Genomic DNA, 19770 nt, shown 5'->3' on the forward strand with positions numbered 1-19770 from the left:
GGTTATAATATTGAACATATTTTTTTAAAGACATGCAACACAGCCTTACATTGTTTTAACTACAAGTTAATCAGAAGGAGAATTAATGAATATTGACAGAGGAGAAAACATATTTCTGCACAAGTCCCTTCCTTTTCCCATTCTGCCAGGCAACGGTGTTCCACTCAGCTGTCTGTGTCCAAAACTAGCCGTGGCCTCAGATGAAATGCAGAGCCACATTCCTGCCCTATCCATTACTGCTGTGGCTAATAAGGGCTAAGAGAAGTCAGGGGTGTAAAGAAACATAGGCTGTTTTCCAAAAGGCTTTTAGTGCTTCATTTCCTTATTTCATAGCCTTTTACTGTACACAGTGCCTTCAGAAAGTATTAACACCCCTTGACTTATTCCACATTGTGTTGTGTTACAGCCTGAATTCGAAATGGATTAAATTGATTTTGTTTCTCACCCATCTACACACAATACCCCATAATGACAAGGTGAAAATCTGTTTTTAGAAATGTTTGCAAATGTATTGAAAACAAAATACAGAAATATTGCATTTCCATAGGTATTCACACACCTGAGACAATACTTTGTAGAAGCACCTTTGGCAGCGATTATGGCTGTGAGTCTTTCTGGGTAAGTCTCTAAGAGCTTTCCACACTTGGATTGTGCAACATTTGCCCATTATTCTTTTTTTTAATTCTTCAAGCTCTGTCAAATTGGTTGTTGATCATTGCTAGACAACCATTTAAGTCTTGCCATAGATTTCCAAAAGTCAAAACTGTCACTCAGCCACATTCACGGTCTTCTTGGTAAGCAACTCCAGTGTAGCTTTGGCCTTGTGTTTTAGGTTATTGTACTGCTGAATTAATCTTCCAGTGTCTGGTGGAAAGCAGACAACCAGGTTTTCCTCTAGGATTTTGCCTATGCTTAGATCCATTCCGTTTCTTTTTTTAATCCTGAAAAACTCCTCAGTCCTTAATTAACGATTACAAGCATACCCATAACATGATCCAGCCACCACTATGCTTCAAAATATGAAGAGTGGAATTCAGTAATATGTTGTATTGGATTTGCCTCAAACATAACACTTTGTATTCAGGACAAAAAGATACATTGCTTTGCCACCTTTTTTGCAGTTTAACTTGTTGTTGAATGTTTTTATTCTGTAAATGCTTCCTTTTCACTCTGTCAATTAGGTTAGTATTGTGGAGTAACTACAATGTTTAATGACTGATTGGTGACTTTAAAACAGTTCTCCTATTTGCCTAAAATCTCTGAGTGGTTTCCTTCCTTTCCGGCAACTGAGTTAGGAAGGACACCTGTATCTTTGTAGTGACTGGGTATATTGATACACCATCCAAAGAGGAATTAATAACGTCAATGCTCAAAGGGATGGTCAAGGTCTGTCTTTTTTTTTTTACCCATCTACCAATAGCTACCCTTCTTTGCGAGGCATTGGATAACCTCCCAGGTCTTTGTGGTTGAAATTCAATGCTTGACTGAGGGACCTTTCAGATAATTGTATGTGTGGGGTACAGAGATGAGGTAGTTAAACACTATTATTGCACACAGAACGAGTTCATGCAACTTGTCAAGCAAATTTTTACTCATGAATAAATAAAGTGGTTGAATACTTATTCACTCAAGACATTTCAGCTTTTCATTTTTTATAACATTTGTAAAATATTCTAAAAACATCATTACACTTTGACATTATGGGATATTGTGTGTACGCCAGTGACAGCAAATCTCAATTTAATCCATTTTAAATTCAGCCTGTAACATAACAAAATGTGTAGAAATGGGTGTGAATACTTTCTGAAGGCACTGTAACCACATAGGTGAAAGCACTTTAACTTGAAACATGCTGCCCTCACCTATTAAATCCAATCAGATTATTATCTACGAGGTAAAGGAGCCAAAAAGGGAGAAGCCATGTTCGACATTTGGGACATGAATATAGAATATCAGTTGTAATTTCGGAATAAGCTAATATCAGAAACATTGACAAGGGATCACTTATGGACGTCACCTATTTTTTTGTCTGAATTTTAAAACGGCCTATGAACTGTAAAATTTCACATTGAGTACGTTTACATGCACACTAATACACTGAACAAAAATATAAATGTAACAATTTCAAAGATAAGGAAATCAGTCAATTGAAATAAATGTAAAAAATGTGGGCAGAAAATTTGAGAGAAATACGTTTTTTGTGCGGATGGAACATTTCTGGGATATTTTATTTCAGCTCATGAAACATGGGACCAACATTTTACATGTTGCATTTATATTTTTGTTCAGTATAATTCGACCTTAAACTGATTACGGCAGTAGGGAGAGTATGGAAATAGTCATATGAAAACCTTACTCTGCTCATCTTAAATCGGCATAAGGTCAAAATTGAAGTAAGCATACGTCGATTAAAACACCTGCTTTTCTGAGCTATCCTTCTAATTATTAGGACATGTAAACAGCTTTCCAGCAGTGTATTTGATCTGCACATTTGCCAGCACCAGCAGAGTGAACCTCCCCTCTTATGTGAAGTAAATTCTGAAAAACTCAAAGTATGCATCTGAAGTCCCATCAAGTAGCCTGACTTCAGATGTGTCCATGTAAACAAATTATTCTTCTTCTAAAGCATGTAAACGTTTTAAACAAACTATTATATTAATCTGACCAGCCACAATAATCGTATTATTGTGTCCATAACCGTGCTCATTGTGTCTTAGAGGCAGAGTTCATACTCGTCATGATTCCATGTGTCTGGGATTTTTTCTAGCGACTATTCCTCAGCTTATTTTTATATATCAAGAAACGTGAACAGAGGAAAAAGTCATGAAGACCGAGCAGAACAAACGTTCAGGAGAAAGACATTTTTACAAATGCTTATGCATTGTTCACACTACCAGCATAGACTTATTTTAGCTTGTTCATGTAATGAGGACGCTCGGAAACCAATAACATTCTGTTTTGACCTGAATGCAGACTCCTCATTATATTACACTTACATTACTAGAAGTTTAAAAAACTAGCGGCTGAATAATGACTGGAGAGGAAAAGTACAGTACACAGTTAACCACAGCTCTTTCGCCTACTTATCTGGAAACCACAAAACAAATACATTCTACAAATTGGCATTTGTCAGTCTGTAATTTTGCATGCTCACATTATAACCAGATATCGAGCTGGACGTACCCAGTCTAATACCTTGTATTCTTCTTTCATCACCTGTTCAATGAGCTCGGATTTCATTGGTGGTTTGGAGTACAGGCCTGAGAGGAGTCCGTGGCCAAGTTTAGCCCTGGTGGATAAACAAAAACAAACCAATGGATTAGTGACAAACCAATATGTCCTGTCCTATTACACAAGCTAGCATTGTAATACAGTAGCTGCTCAAACTTGACTAAGAAAAGCTCTTTGCTAACACCATCTCCACCATCAACATACAAACAAAAAAAGGAAATAAATTAAATTATTGACCAAACGGGCAAACACATATGACCCATTACACATGCTTGCATTGTAACAGCTACTCAAACCACTAACAGCTACTAAGAACAAAAGAGATTGGGCAACACCAGTGGTAAACAACTTGCTGATTTATGTGACGAGCAAAATCAAATCAACATGGTGAGGGTCATAAACATGATAACTACATTATTTAACTGTGTATTGACTTACATTTGTGTGCTGAAGTCCGTGCTGGGGTCAAGAGGTGAGTAGTCATATATCCTCTGTAGATTTCCAACATACCTAGAGTTTAAAAACAGACATCATACAATATGAGATTGAACACTACATTCATCCACTCGTATAAACCTGCCACTTACAGTACTGTAGGTATTGTTGTGCAACTATTATCCAATAGATGTGTACAAAACATGTAATAAGACCTTTAGGTAAAGTCACTTTTCTTTCATAGTCATCTTTATCGGTGTTGTTGTATGAGGGCGAAACATGACGACCCCCCTAGAACCCCACACCCAACGTCCTGATTTACTATTTTATTCCAGTCCATTCTGGAGGCCTCGCTCTCGATCTCCCTCTATCCCTCTCCCACACCATCCCAGCTGCTGGTGATACTTACGCCCTCTGGAACTCAGGGATGCTGAAGAGGACCTGCATGATGGTGCCCAGGTAGCAGCTGTTGCCCAGGTTCTTGATGCCCGTGAAACCCGAGCCGTACACTGCCTTCAGCTTCATGCCCGACTCCTGGATCAGCTCCCACTCGCTGACTCGCGGCCGCACGTTGTTTGTGTTGTCTGTGTTGTGGTGGTCGTTATCTGTTCCATTCTATTCAATCAATGGAATAAAAGGAGGGAGTCCCCATTCAAAATGGGGGTCCAGCCATACCCAGAGATGATTGATATTATTCTAGGTCCACATTCTATGTGAAATGGAAATGGCTGTTTGAAATAGGTTACTTTTGGTGACATTGACAGACAGTAGTTGTTGAAAATCACAAATTGTATTCCTACAATGACGGCAAGACGTACCCGCTGAATCTGTATAATGTCTATTCCAAAGTGTTGCAAGTGTTCGGATATTTGCGGGTCCAGGACGGCTTCTTCTTCATCAAACGAATAAATATCTGAGAGAGAAACAGTTAAACCTAGTTACAAGTTAATTGCTACTCATAACTTCACAAACAACAAATTGACGTAGGTTTATGGTCAGTTTATACACAACACAAGGGACAGTTTAGTAGGGGCAGTCTGCTTTATACTAATGGAAGAATTAAAAACACTGAAATCGGGCCAAGTTTTCTTTTCTCACCAATATGTGTCACTGACCTGCTATGTCTGGGGTGAGGTTGTCCAGCTTGACTGCCAAGGGAAAGTTAGTGTCTTTGAAGTGGTCCAAGGCGTGGCCGTTTCCTCCGGCACCATCAAAGAACCACTTCCCACAAAGCACCGCTCCGTCTGACAGGTTCAACCACAGGTTCTCTTTCATCTCACACTTCTGACATTTCCATCCACTGAGAAGAGAGGGGACAGGGGGGAAACATTGAGTCATATCACATGTTGCTCTTATACATTTCTTTCAGTGTCGTTTTTCCTTGCAGGACAAAATGGCAAGAATGTCCGAAAAGCATTCTCTCTCATTGGGGTTCATTTGTTGACCTGAATTATGTTCAATAAAAAGGGTAGGACAGTCTTGTGTGTTTTTAACGTTTCTCATTATAAAGCACTTCTGGACACTAGTGCTTCTTAATGCTTAAATAATAGGAGTAACTTCCATGTCAGGCAAAAGGCACTGTAACGTTACATAGTAACTTGGCTTCAGACAGCTAAGAAAACACCTGTTGATTGGAGAGTTGCTGAGAAATGGGTCGGCCAAGTTAATCCAAGTGCTCTGGTGTGTCCCATCATGTTTTGTGCACCTCAAAGAGTGACAGAGTTGATGCAGCTGCACATGGGTGTCTGCTTGGGGTTATATTTAGTGTGGTAACCTTCTGTCTCATCTACAGAGTGACCCAGCCACATTCGGACCAATCTAAATTCGCTACCGTTCATAATTCCCATCCTTAGCACAGGAAATTGATTGACCAGTTGCTGAGAAGTCTACCTATGACAACCATGCCAGTATAATACATCTGAAAGAGAGCATATGCTTTCTGCGTATGTAGGCCTATGTGATCTGACCTTGGGAATATTCAACCAGGAGAGATATATGGGGGCAGAATCCCACAAGTAAAGTGGAGGGACGTGCAAGTAAATTAAGTCAATTGTTCTCAAAGTGGGCTCCGCGGAGGTACTGCAGGGGTTCCGCGGCCAGACCTGAAAATATATATAAAAAAATATATAAAAAAATTACATGTAATTGTTTTAATGCATATTAAACACATTTTGGGATCCGTGGAATAAGTTAAGCGGGTGCAATACAATGTAATATTAATTTACAATTTACATTAACCCTGGGTAACATGGGCCTGGGAGGCTCACAGGGATATTGGTATCCACAGTACTCCATAAATTATATATTTTTCAACTCAATACCTCCTGTGTTCCCCACCCCAATATTTTTTTTTTTACATAAATGCACTGTAATTCAAGTTGTTAAAAAGGTCCAACGCAGCCATTTTTTATCTTTACTTAACAAAAATATAACCGCAAAATTTAAAGTGTTGGTCCCATGTTTCATGAGCTGAAATAAAAGATCCCATAAATTTTCCATTGGCACAAAAAGCTTATTTCTCTCAAATTTGGTGCACAAATTTGTTTACATCCCTGTTAGTGAGCATTTATACTTTGTCAAGATAATTCATCCACCTGAAAAGGTGCAGCATATCAAGAAGCTGATTAAACCGCATGATCATTACACAGGTGCACCTTGTGCTGGGGAGAATAAAAGGCCACAAAAAATGTGCAGTGCCACAGATGTCTGAAGTTTTGAAGGAGCGTGCAATTGGTATGCTGACTGCAGGAATGTCCACCAGATCTGCTGCCAAATAATTTAATGTTTAATTCTCTACCATAAGCCTCCTCCAACGTCGTTTTAGAGAATTTGGCAGTACGTCCAACCGGCCTCACAACCGCAGACCATGTGTAACCACGCAGGACGTCCACATCCAGCTGCTTCCCCTGTGGGATCGTCTGAGACCAGCCACCCGTACAGCTGATGAAACTGAGGAGTATACCTGTCTGTAATAAAGCCCTTTTGTGGGGAAAAGCTCATTTTGAGTTGGTGGGCCTGGCTCCTAAGTGGGTGGGCCTATGCCCTCCCAGGCCTACCCCTGCCTAGTCATGTGTAATCCATAGATTAGCATCAATAATTCATTTATTTCAATTGACTGATTTCCTTAAATGAACTGTAACTCAGTAAATTTGTTGAAATTGTTGTATGTTCCAGTTATATTTGTGTTCAGTATAAATATAAAATCATTTCTGGGTAACAACTCAGTACCTTTCTGTGAATATTTTTTATAAAATGTTCTAAAATAAACAAAAATTGCTTCTTAAAAAGAGCAATTCCTCAATAAATAATTTTGGTAGGAGTGTCTGAGAGTGGACTGAGTGGGGACGGGAAAACTGAAAACAAGCTGTTATTGGCAGAGGTTTGGAACTCTTACCGCCTGGTGATGTCACCAAAACAGGCTGAAATTTCAGCCAGTCTTTTCAAACAGCTCTTCCGCTGTAAGGGCATTATCATTTTCACAATATTATTCCAACCTCACTTGGTATACATTTCCACACTATACCAAACATTAGGAACACCTTCCCAATATTGAGTTGCACCCCTCGCTTTTGCACCTCAATTCGTCGGGGCATGGACTCTACAAGGCGTCGAAAGTGTTTCACAGGGATACTGTTGGCCCATGTTGACTCCAGTGCTTCCCACAGTTGTGTCAAGTAGGCGAGATGTCCTTTGGGTGGTGGACCCTTCTTGATACACAGGGGAAACTATTAAGCGTGAACAATCCAGCAGCGTTGCAGTGCTTGACACACTCAAACCCGTGTGCCTGGCAGCTACTACCATACCCCATTCAAAGGCACTTAGATTTTTTTGTCTTGCCAATTCACTCTCGGAATGGCACACAGACAATCCATGTCTCAATTATCTCAAGGCTTAAAAATCCTTATTTAACCTCCTCCTCTTCTCATAAACTTATTGAAATGGATTTAACAAGTGACATCACTAAGGGATCATAGCGTTCACCTGGATTCACCTAGTCATGGAAAGAGCAGTTGTTCATAATCTTTTGTATACTCCATGTATATAAAACACAGAAAACCACGTTTTTGACTGCACTGGGCCAGTGCCTCATGGCAAAATGTGTAGTATTGCAGGATATTAGCTTTAAAGCTGCAACCAAACATCTCTCTGCCACATGACAAAATTTAGGGATGCAGTTGCACCCCTAAAAACATTTGTCATAAGAAACTAGCTCCCTGGTATACAGAAAATACACAAGCTCTGAAGCAAGCTTCCAGAAAATTGGAACGAAAATGGCGCCATACCAAACTGGAAGTCTTCCGACTAGCTTGGAAAGACAGTAACGTGCAGTATCGAAGAGCCCTCATTGCTGCTCGATCATCCTATTTTTCCAACTTAATTAGGAAAATAAGAACAATCCAAAATTTCTTTTTGATACTGTCGCAAAGCTAACTAAAAAGCAGCATTCCCCAAGAGAGGATGGCTTTCACTTCAGCAGTAATAAATTCATGAACTTCTTTGAGGAAAAGATCATGATCATTAGAAAGCAAATTACGGACTCCTCTTTAAATCTGCGTATTCCTCCAAAGCTCCGTTGTCCTGAGTCTGCACAACTCTGCCAGGACCTAGGGAGACACTAAAGTGTTTTAGTCCTATATCTCTTGACACAATGATGAAAATAATCATGGCCTCTAAACCTTCAAGCTGCATACTGGACCCTATTCCAACTAAACTACTGAAAGAGCTGCTTCCTGTGCTTGGCCCTCCTATGTTGAACATAATAAACAGCTCTCTATCCACCGGATGTGTACCAAACTCACTAAAAGTGGCAGTAATAAAGCCTCTCTTGAAAAAGCCAAACCTTGACACAGAAATTATATAAATATATTTTTTAATAGTATTTATTTTTTAAATTATTTGTTCGGTTCAAAAATTATTTTTTAATCGGCCTATATCGAATCTTCCATTCCTCTCAACGTTTTTTGAAAAAGCTGTTGCGCAGCAACTCACTGCCTTCCTGAAGACAAACAATGTATACGAAACACTTCAGTCTGGTTTTAGACCCCATCATAGCACTGAGACTGCACTTGTGAAGGTGGTAAATTACCTTTTAATGACGTCAGACCGAGGCTCTGCATCTGTCCTCGTGCTCCTAGACCTTAGTGCTGCTTTTGATACCGTCGATCACCACATTCTTTTGGAGACATTGTAAACCCAAATTGGTCTACACGGACAAGTTCTGGCCTGGTTTAGATCTTATCTGTCGGAAAGATATCAGTTTGTCTCTGTAAATGGTTTGTTCTCTGACAAATCAACTGTAAATTTTAGTGTTCCTCAAGATTCCGTTTTAAGACCACTATTGTTTTCACTATATATTTTACCTCTTGGGGATGTCATTCGAAAACATAATGTTAAATTTCACTGCTATGCGGATGACACACCGCTGTACATTTCAATGAAACATGGTGAAGCCCCAAAATTACCCTCGCAGGAAGCCTGTGTGTCAGACATAAGGAAGTGGATGGCTGCAAACTTTCTACTTTTAAACTCGGACAAAACAGAGATGCTTGTTCTAGGTCCCAAGAAACAAAGATATCTTCTGTTGAATCTGACAATTAATCTTGATGGTTGTACAGTCATCTCAAATAAAACTGAAGGACCTCGGCGTTACTCTGGACCCTGATCTCTCTTTTGACAAACATATCAAGACTGTTTCAAGGACAGCTTTTTTCCATCTACGTAACATTGCAAAAATCAGAAACTTTCTGTCCAAAAATTATGCAGAATAATTAATCCATGCTTTTGTTACTTCCAGGTTGGACTACAGCAATGCTCTACTTTCCGGCTACCCGGATAAAGCACTAAATAAACTTCAGTTAGTGCTAAATACGGCTGCTAGAATCCTGACTAGAACCAAAAAAAATGTATCATATTACTCCAGTGGTAGTCTCCCTAAACTGGCTCCCTGTTAAGGCAAGGGCTGATTTCAAGGTTTTACTGCTAACCTACAAAGCATTACATGGGCTTGCTCCTACCTATCTTTCCGATTTGGTCCTGCCGTACATACCTACACGTACGCTACGGTCACAAGACGCAGGCCTCCTAATTGTCCCTAGAATTTCTAAGCAAACAGCTGGAGGCAGGGCTTTCTCCTACAGAGCTCCGTTTTTATGGAATGGTCTGCCTACCCATGTGAGAGACACAGACTCGGTCTCAACCTTTAAGTCTTTACTGAAGACTCATCTCTTCAGTGGGTCCTATGATTGAGTGTAGTCTGGCCCAGGGGTGTGAAGGTGAACGGAAAGGCTCTGGAGCAACGAACCGCCCTTGCTGTCGCTGCCTGGCCAGTTCCCCTCTCTCCACTGGGATTCTCTGCCTCTAACCCTATTCCGGGGGCTGAGTCACTGGCGCTCTTCCATGCCGTCCCTAGGAGGGGTGCGTCACTTGAGTCACTGACGTGGTCTTCCTGTCTGGGTTGGCGCCCCCCTTGGGTTGTGCCGTGGCGGAGATCTTTGTGGGCTATACTCGGCCTTGTCACAGGATGGTAAGTTGGTGGTTGAAGATATCCCTCTAGTGGTGTGGGGGCTGTGCTTTGGCAAAGTGGGTGGGGTTATATCCTGCCTGTTTGCCTCTGTCCGGGGGTATCATCGGATGGGGCGACCTCTCTCTCGTCCTCTCTCTCTCGACCTCTCTCTCTCGACCTCTCTCTCTCGACCTCCTTTCTACATTATTGGATAAAAGCTGTCAGCCCAATCAGTAGGCAATTCGTTACCTGGGTGGGATCTTCACGCCGTTGTCCTGCTGCCGGAGACTCCTAGCATGTTTGGAAACCTGGATCTCATCGTCCCAGGAGTCGGGCTCCTGTTTTTTGTAGGCTGACGCAGCGTTGAGCACGGCATCGCAGGCTATTGTCACCTGGGAGTCACGGGACACACAGGAGGCATTAGATCTACTGACTGGGGAGATGTGAATCACTGACATAATAAGACTAGGACTAGTCACAGGTCTAGGACTGTGGTACATACAGGAGAATATATAACCTGATCCCAGTTAGATCAGTGAGGATAAGACACAGGATATGTTCCTGAAACTTTGTTAATAATATAGAGTATCATGGTAATGTCTCGCTGATTTGTCTTTCACTGTTACTGGTAGGGGAGTAAGCCTGTAACAGGGGATAACGTAACAACGCCAAATAAATGTTACTTTTAAATCATGTAATACATGTTTTTTTATATAATGTAACAAATGGATAACGTAGTAAATCTCCAGAAAACTTATTAAAACAGTTGATTGATAATGTAATAGTTTTTCTCCCAGATATAGTAATAACTTATTACATTTTCCGGTGGCTATTACATTATCAGGTGTGTAAAAAAATGTATTAATCATGTTATTACATTATTCATTGAAGTTATTACATCTAATTTCAAACTATAATGTCGATAGAAATTGGACAGACTAAATTGTTATTACAGTACCAATACTACTATCTAAGCTACTGTTAGGAAGTCCTGCCCATTATACTATATACATGATTAACACAACCAGGTTAAATCATATACATACCAGGTTTGGGGTCAATTTATTTTCCAGTTAATTCAGTCAAGTAAACCAAATTCAAAATGATCCAAATTGAAAAGCATTGAAGAAAATTGGAATTTCAGTGTACCTCCTGAACTGACTGGAATTGACCCCAACCCTGCTTCGCACCACTGGAATCACTTCTGCAATTGTACCACTGTAATAACTACTGCTGTACACACCTTTTCTATTCATATACTGTCTTTAAACACTATTACTGTATATACACACTGAGTTTACAAAACATGACAGACTGACCAGGTGAAAGCTATGATCCCTTACCGATGTCACTTGTTAAATCCACTTCAAAATCAGTGTAGATGAAAGGGAGGAGACTGGTTAAAGAAGCCTTGAAACAATTGCAAGCGACATGGATTGTGTAAGTGAGGTTTTCAGAGGGTGAATGGGCAAGACAGAAGATTGAAGTGCCTTTGAACATGGTATAGTAGTAGGTGCCAGGCACACCGGTTTGTGTCAAGAACTGCAACGCTGCTGGGTTTTTCCACGCTCAACAGTGTCCCGTATGTATCAAGAATAGTCCACCACCCAAAGGACATCCAGCCAACTAGACAACTGTGGGAAGCAATGTCAACATGGGCCAGCATCCCCGTGGAACGCTTTCGACACCTTGTAGATTCCATGCTTCGACAAATTGAGGCAGTTCTGAGGGAAAAACGGGGGGGTGCAACAATATTAGGAAGGTATTCCTAATGTTTGGTATACTCAGCGTAAATTAATATACATTTATATTACGGTCTCTGACATGTATTATATTTGGATTATGTGAGTATTGTTTATTTTGTTGGAGCTAGAAACAAGCATTTCGCTGCACTTGTGATAACATCTGCAAATCTGTGTACGCAACCTTTGATTTGACTTATCGGTAACACTTTACTTGACACCCAGCGTTATACCATGTCATAATATGCCATAGCAACTGATATAACTTGCCATAACCAGTTATAATATGGTCATAACACTGACACATTTTGACCTATTGTGACATATTTTATGGCAGGTTATGACACCCACATGAGTGTAAAAACCCACAAAACTCAAAACATTATATTAGACCATTGCCTGTGTCAACAGTACATTTTTGTCATATACTTTTTTTTATTTTTTATTAATGACCATATTAAATTATCATTGTAATTGCGCACACATTGATGTCAGATATGAGCGCCTACCCCAATGCTCTGTTGTTGATGACTGGGGTGAATGCAGGAGCAGGACAAGACACCCTCTTTTTGACTGATGACTGATATAAGGGAATGTGCGTAATAGGCTTATGATGGTCATAATGCTTCGACAGCGTCATAAAGTTTATTTTCTTAGTTCAAGTAAAGTGACACAGGATGGTCATAATGCTTCATGACAGGGTCATAAGGTTATTAAAATGAAGAAGAAAAAAAACATGACTAAAGAATTGATTACAACAAAGGATTTAAGAAAAAAAAAATTCAAAACGAAAGGAAACTTCTTGGCAGGGGAAAAATGTATTTGATTAAATGTGAGTTGACACTCTTATGTAGGTGTCATAACCAGTACATGCACACAATGGCTTTCACAACCATAAGACCCTGTGGTGAACAAAATAACACAGCATGCAAAGAAAAGAAAATCACAGGATACCTATGGCATCGGAAAACATGATATTCAAGGCAAAGGACGGTGCGCGAACCGCCGTTTCCCTTCAGAATGCATGGCACACAGAGGGCACGGGCACACACTCACTGACCAGTGCAGGCAACTCCTCAATATTTGGTAAGGGGATCTCGAAGTGGTCTGGAAATATGACGAGCTTGGCCTCGTCTTCACACTCATACTCATCTCCGTTAAAATCACCGTTTAGTTCTAAATCTTCAAGAAAGGAAGCAGACATTGACATTCAGTTACCATAAAACAGTGAGTGATGATTTATACCATTGATTAGCCTGCGCCTTTCACGAAGCATGTGTCTTGGCTAGATGGGATAAAAGTGACATGATAGGATCAAATAAAAATCATAGAATATGGTAGGCATTTCAGGTGATTAATCCATTTCTGATCTCATGTAATTTGTTAGAGGGTAACTGACATGTGGGTTATCCGATATAAAAACGGGGTGTGTACTTGCATTTCTTGAACATTTGATCTTCCACGTTAGCTGGCTTAATAAAATATACATCTAGTAAGTGATGCTAACCCAGACTAGGGTTTAGGGTTAGATGTCACAGCTGCAGAGCTGTTAGAGTTCAACTGAGAATAGTATGATGCAAAGTCCTCGTTTAAAAATGTCAGAATAGATTGTCAAGAATTTCATAGAATACTCAGGGGTGAAAGTAAGCCGGTACGCCGTACCGGTAAAATGTGAGCCTATCATAATATTTAAAACAAATATGGCAAGACATCTGCAGGCTATTATACCATCATTGTGGTATACTCTCCAAAATGTGGTGCTGTTTGACGTGAACACAAAACATTTGCCAAGGCAGAGATGACTGGCCGGGACCGAGACGCCCACGGACAGATCAATCAATGTAGAATATAAATCGCTGAATGTCCTTACACGTTTTGGTGTTTTAATAGACCTCTCTTTCCATTCATCAAATGGCGGGTACAAAGTGCACCGTTTTAGAATCTGTTATTATTTTGGAGTGGACAAACGTGTTGCACAGAACCTTATTTTTGAAGTGATTTATTTGACAATCAGATGGAGACATGCCTGGTTGTGGCCATCCCACAAAAAGGTAATACATTTTTACAGTTAAATGACATCTCCATTATTAGGCCCATCATTTAATTAAATCTACTTTCATCCGGTATAAATCTACTTTTATCCGAGAACACTCATCAGCGCATAACTGGCCAATCAAAACCTTACATGTACAGTATTTGGGACATCTCAGACAGAACCTTTAGAGTCAAATTAATTATTATCTCCCACTGTTCCTATGACTTCCGAAACTGTAAAATAATGGATGAATTGTTCAGTCATGTAAGTAGTCAGATTAAGGTTACTGCATACATAGACCCTAGTCTACCTTTCAACCCCAGTCCTCTGGTAACAAGATGATGTCCTGGCTGGGTGGGCTGCTGGTTGACTGATTAGATCATCAGACTTTTATGGAAATGCCAAAGCACAATTTTGTTTCAGCTTGGATTCCAATGGGAGTCAAAGCCGAGAGGAGAGTGGGAGGGAGAATGCAGTTCACGTCAGGCTAGAGGGACCTCTGGGTCCACGAGGCTCCAAAATGGGGTCAGGCCTGCAGAGTGAAAGACGACAATCGAGCATGTCCAATAATGGGAGCGTGACGCTTGGAGCCTAGCGCTTCAGCGTACGTAAGCTACAGAGGCAAGGCGTAAAGCGGCTGGTTATCCGGCTTTAGTAGATAGTGGGAGATAAGGGAATGTTGGTGGGGCGGTTCAACAGGGGAGGTAACTAGCAAGCATTGATGTTTAAACGACAGTCAGCTAGGGCGGGAGGAGCCAGCACCACCTGGCCCTCCCTTGCCCACGTCATTGTGGCCAGTGGCATAAGTGTGTCAGCTGGTGGGGTTGACAGGGTGCAGCAGCTGAGGACGGCTGAGCGACAGGCAGGGGCAGCCCACGGTAAACTAACCCCCCTGCAGGAGGGGAGTAGGCCAGGTCGGGCATGTGGCACTTTGGATTTAGCACGGTTACTAACTGCATATACAAATAAATGAGCTAAATTTAGAGTTGCACTGCAGTAAAGGACTGGGGGCCTCGACTTTGGACATGGGAAGATGTCCATTTAGGCAAAATAGTGTGGGACCAGTGTAGGGCTACTGCCATATAACTAAATAAAAACATTAACAGCATGATACGATAACATACAATTTCCCCTAACAGTTGCACCCAGCCAGTGTGCAAAAACGACTACAATACTTGGAGCAGATCAAGATTTTCTTGAGAAGGATGTGATTATTAAAACATTATTATTATTATTATTATTAGATTTAAGAGTATTCCATTTCAAACTCGTTTTCAATTAACTACACTGATATTTGAAACGCCACCAGGTTGCGATTAGAAAGGGGAAATGTAGAGTCTTGTCCTACTCTTCAGGAATCCTGGGTACAAACAGACTACTGAGAGAGAAAGGTGACTGTACTGTAAATAAGCCATCAGGAGATTGAGTTTAAGGGGAACTCCCCATGATGATAGACGAGTCCATTTTAGGACAGTACAAGTATCAGGCTTACCTAGGAACACTTTTCCGTTTCTTCTTCTGGGGATGGCACCCCCTGCGGCACCTGTAGCTTTCTGTGGGAAACACAAGTCAACAGGTAGAAATGATATTCATGGATCAAGTTATATGTCTTAATATCTCAAAGCAAGCCATGAAACATCCCCGTCATTTTCCCCAAAAATTATTAACGACAAATAAGAATACCAAAACTGTTTTGGTAAATGTAATGTTGGTTTATCAACACTAATACAACAGTCTAGTGTTGGCTGAGAAACTGTCAATTATAACAGTATCAGCCATAGAAATCCACACATGGATAAATCAATCAATATGAAACCAAGGGCTTTTTACAATCAATAGAGTAGAGTCAGTAGAGTGTCAACATTTCAAGTCGCTAGCTAAGGCTACAAGCCCATTCATTGTGATCTGACCGGGTCCTTCTGATCCAAATCGGGTTCAGGTGGATGCCCATCGATTGCGCAATAGGGCAGGGAGGCGGCCGCGTCGAACAGACAGGAAGAATGCAGACGCACTCTGGGACCAACTGGCCACACGGGAAAACAGCAGACCCAGGAGAAGGCGCAATGCGGCCAGCTGTTTCTGGACAGATCCAGGCATGGAAATAGAATCACTTGCAGGGGGGCTTATCTGGGGTCAATTAGAACCAAGAGGAAACGGTAACAGCTAAGGTTGTCGTTTACAACTGAACCTCCAATTTCTCCTACTGCGATCGATTCTAAATAGAGACCAGCATTCTGACCTCGTTGATCTGTTGCTGTAAGATGGAGGAAAGAACTACATGGCTATATCCATTTGTCAGGAAAACAGAAAAGTGAGTGATATTAAGTGATCATTTAAGTGATTGTAATATATAAACTCTTATTGGTTACTTACACATGGTTAGCAGATGTTAATGTGAGTGTAGCAAAATGCTTGTGCTTCTAGTTCTCACCGTGCAGTAATATCTAACAAGTAATCTAACAATTTCACAACAACTACCTTATACACACACACAAGTGTAAAGGAATGAATAAGAATATGCACATATAAATATATGGATGAGCGATGGCCGTGCGGCATAGGCTTAGGCAAGATGCAGCAGATGGTATAGAGTACAGTATATACATATGAGATGAGTAATGTAGGGTATGTAAACATTATATAAAGTGGCATTGTTTAAAGTGACACGTTTATTACATCCAATTTTGTATTATTAAAGTGGCTAGAGATTTGAGTCAGTATGTTGGCAGCAGCCACTCAATGTTAGTGATGGCCGTTTAACCTGACGGCCTTGAGCGGGTTGCTAGCAATAAAATAAGCATTGCGTATTTTTTTTATTTTGAAGGTTGTATCAGGATCTGATGTAGATCCAAATGTTTGTAGCATAACAACAATAACGGATTGTAGAGTGCAGGCTTGAGGCTTCCTTCTCCCACGCCAACTACACAATTCTAACTTATTACTACTACATAGGCCTATGCAAAGTGCAGATGACTCAAAGATTATTCACTGAAAGCATTTCTCAGGAGGCAGTTTAAATTGACGAGGATTATCAGTGACAGTCTCAATGAAAATCAATGGAGGGAAAGAACATTACCAAACGGGCCAAAATAAGGAAGAGGGATGGCACACACTTGCACGCAGAGGCTTACATACAATGATCCATCACTGACTAATCTGAAATCACACCAGAAATGGTGAGGTTACAGTGTGCCCATCTCTGCAGTTCTTCATGTCAGAATACAACACAACACAAGGCACGCACGAAGCAGACCACTGTATTGGTTGAACCTAACAAATCTGAAGATAGGGGACTTCCAAATGAATAAGTACATAGGACCCAAAAAAATATTTGTTTAAAACAAAATGCCAACTTCATAATCTCCAGGGTCACCACAACGTCAACATATGTGAAGGTTTATATGTTTTGTAGATGATGTCAGATTTTAACCAATTATAAGTAGGCAACGGTTAGTAAAGTACCAGATAATGTCAAAAGTGTTTAAGGATGATGTCATTGGAACACACTTTTCTTCCTCTATCTTTTTGACTCGAAAACATAGAAACGTGCTGTTTTCACATACGTTGATGTTAGGGTGGTGCTGGAGATGAAGATGCCATTTTTGTAAATGTCTCTTTAAAATCCTCTAGAAAGCTTACAAGCCAGCCTCTTATCAGTTCAATAGATATTTTCATTCAATGGTTTTTGCCAAAACTGAACACAAAGGTGCAGTACGTACTGTTTGCACTGTAAGTGTAGACCAATATAGAATTAAGCACATGGTATGACCCCTTACCTCTTTGACATGACGTTTGAGATGCATGTAAACGCTCTGTCCGGTTTTACGGTAATGTCTCTCCACATGTTCTCTGCCAAAGCCCAGGAATGTGTTCATACACACATACAAGCCTCCCTCAGACTCCTGTGGACAAAAACATAATGTGGTGAATAAAACACACACACACACACACACACACACACACACACACACGGTGAATAACATGCAAAACACACGCAGTCTAGTGTTGTCAGCCACTAGAGTGTGGCTGACAACTGTTGGCTCAAAGTAACAAAAATCTGGAAAAAGTCAAGGGGTCTGAATACTATCCGGATGCACTGTATGCTCAATTTTTTTTTTTATTATATTATTTTACACTTAATCAAATCAACATTTTATTGGTTACAAACACATTGTTAGCATATGTTATTGCGAGTGTAGCGAAATGCTTGTGCTTCTAGTTCCACAACAACTACCTAATACACACTAATTTAAAAGGGATGAAATAAGAATATGTACATATAAATATGGATGAGCAATGACCGAGCGGCATTGGCGAGGTGCAATAGATGTATAAAATACAGTATATACATATGGGATGAGTAATATAACATGTAAATATTATTAAATTGGCATTAATGAAATGACTAGTGATTCATTTGTTAGAGTGGCCAATGATTTCAAGACTGTATGTAGGCAGCAGCCTCACTGTGTTAGTGATGGCTGTTTAACAGTCTGATGGCCTTGAGATTGAAAAATAGTTTCTGTCTCTCGGTCCCAGTGTTGATGCACCTGTACTGACCTCGCCTTCTGGATGGTAGCGGGGTGAACAGGCAGTGGCTCGGGTGATTGTTGTCCATGATGATATTTTTGGCATTCCTGTGACATCAGTTGCTGTAGGTGTCCTGGAGGGCAGGTAGTTTGCCTCCCCCCGGTGATGCGCTGTGCAGACCGCACCACCCTCTGGACAGCCCTGTGGTTGTCATACCAGGCGGTGATACAGCACCACAAGATGCTCTCAATTGCGCATCTGTAAAATTTGTGAGGGTTTTAGGTGACAAGCCACATTTCTTCAGCCTCCTGAGGTTGAAGAGGCACTGTTGTGCCTTCAACTCAATGTCTGTGTGGGTGGACAATTTCAGTTTGTCCGTGATGTGTACGCCGAGGAACATACATTTCCACCTTGTCCACTGCTATCCTGTTGATGTGGATAGGGGGATGCTCCCTCTGCTGTTTCCTGAAGGCCACGATCATCTCCTTTGTTTTGTTGACGCTGAGTGAGTGAGAGGTCGTTTTCCTGACACCACACCAAGTGCCCTCACCTCCTCCCTATAGGCTGTCTCGTCGTTGCTGATCAAGCCTACTACTGTTGTGTTGTCTGCAAACTTGATGATCGAGATGGAGGCGTGCATGGTCACACAGTCATGGTGAACAGGGAGTACAGGAGGAGACCCCAGTGTTGAGGATCAGCGAAATGGAGATGTTTCCTACCTTCACCACCAGGGGGCGGCCCTTCAGGAAGTCCAGGACCCAATCGCACAGGGCGGGGTTGAGACCCAGGGCCTTATGATGAGCTTGGAGTGTACTATGGTGTTTAATGCTGAGCTGTAGTTAATGAACAGCATTCTTACATAGGTATTCCTCTTGTCCAGAGGGGATAGGGCAGTGTGATGGCGATTGCATCGTCTGTGGACCTAGTGGGGCGGTATGCAAATTGCAGTGGGTCTAGGGTGACAGGTAAGGTGGAGGTAATATGATCCTTGACTAGTCTCTCAAAGCACTTCATGACAGAAGTGAGTGCTACAAACGACAGTCATTCAGTTCAGTTACCTTTGACTTCTTGGGTACAGGAACAATGGTGGCCATCTTGAAGGATGTGAGGACAGCAGACTGGGATAGGGAGAGATTGAATATATCCAGAAACATCAGCCAGCTGGCCTGCACATGCTCTGAGAACACGGCTAGGGATGCAGCCTTGCGAGGGTTGACTTGTTAAATGTCTTACTCACATCGGCCACGGAGAAGGAGAGGCCACAGTCCTTGGTAGTGGGCCGTGTCGGTGGCACA

At 41.2% G+C, this 19770-nt stretch overlaps 1 protein-coding gene across 1 annotated transcript in view; it reads right to left on the minus strand.

Annotated features, from left to right (window-relative positions):
* LOC106613496 (ubiquitin carboxyl-terminal hydrolase 13) overlaps positions 1 to 19770 on the minus strand; it is a 57992-nt gene that overhangs the window by 31188 nt on the left and 7034 nt on the right. The window contains 9 exon segments of the mRNA XM_014215785.3: positions 3196 to 3289; positions 3670 to 3741; positions 4076 to 4281; positions 4485 to 4579; positions 4782 to 4966; positions 10418 to 10560; positions 12971 to 13092; positions 15438 to 15498; positions 17722 to 17847. Coding sequence (XP_014071260.3) covers positions 3196 to 3289; positions 3670 to 3741; positions 4076 to 4281; positions 4485 to 4579; positions 4782 to 4966; positions 10418 to 10560; positions 12971 to 13092; positions 15438 to 15498; positions 17722 to 17847 — 1104 coding nt within the window.

Source organism: Salmo salar, chromosome 10 (genome assembly GCF_965601325.2).
Source record: "Salmo salar chromosome 10, fSalSal1, whole genome shotgun sequence".
In the NCBI taxonomy this organism is placed as follows: Eukaryota; Metazoa; Chordata; class Actinopteri; order Salmoniformes; family Salmonidae; genus Salmo; species Salmo salar.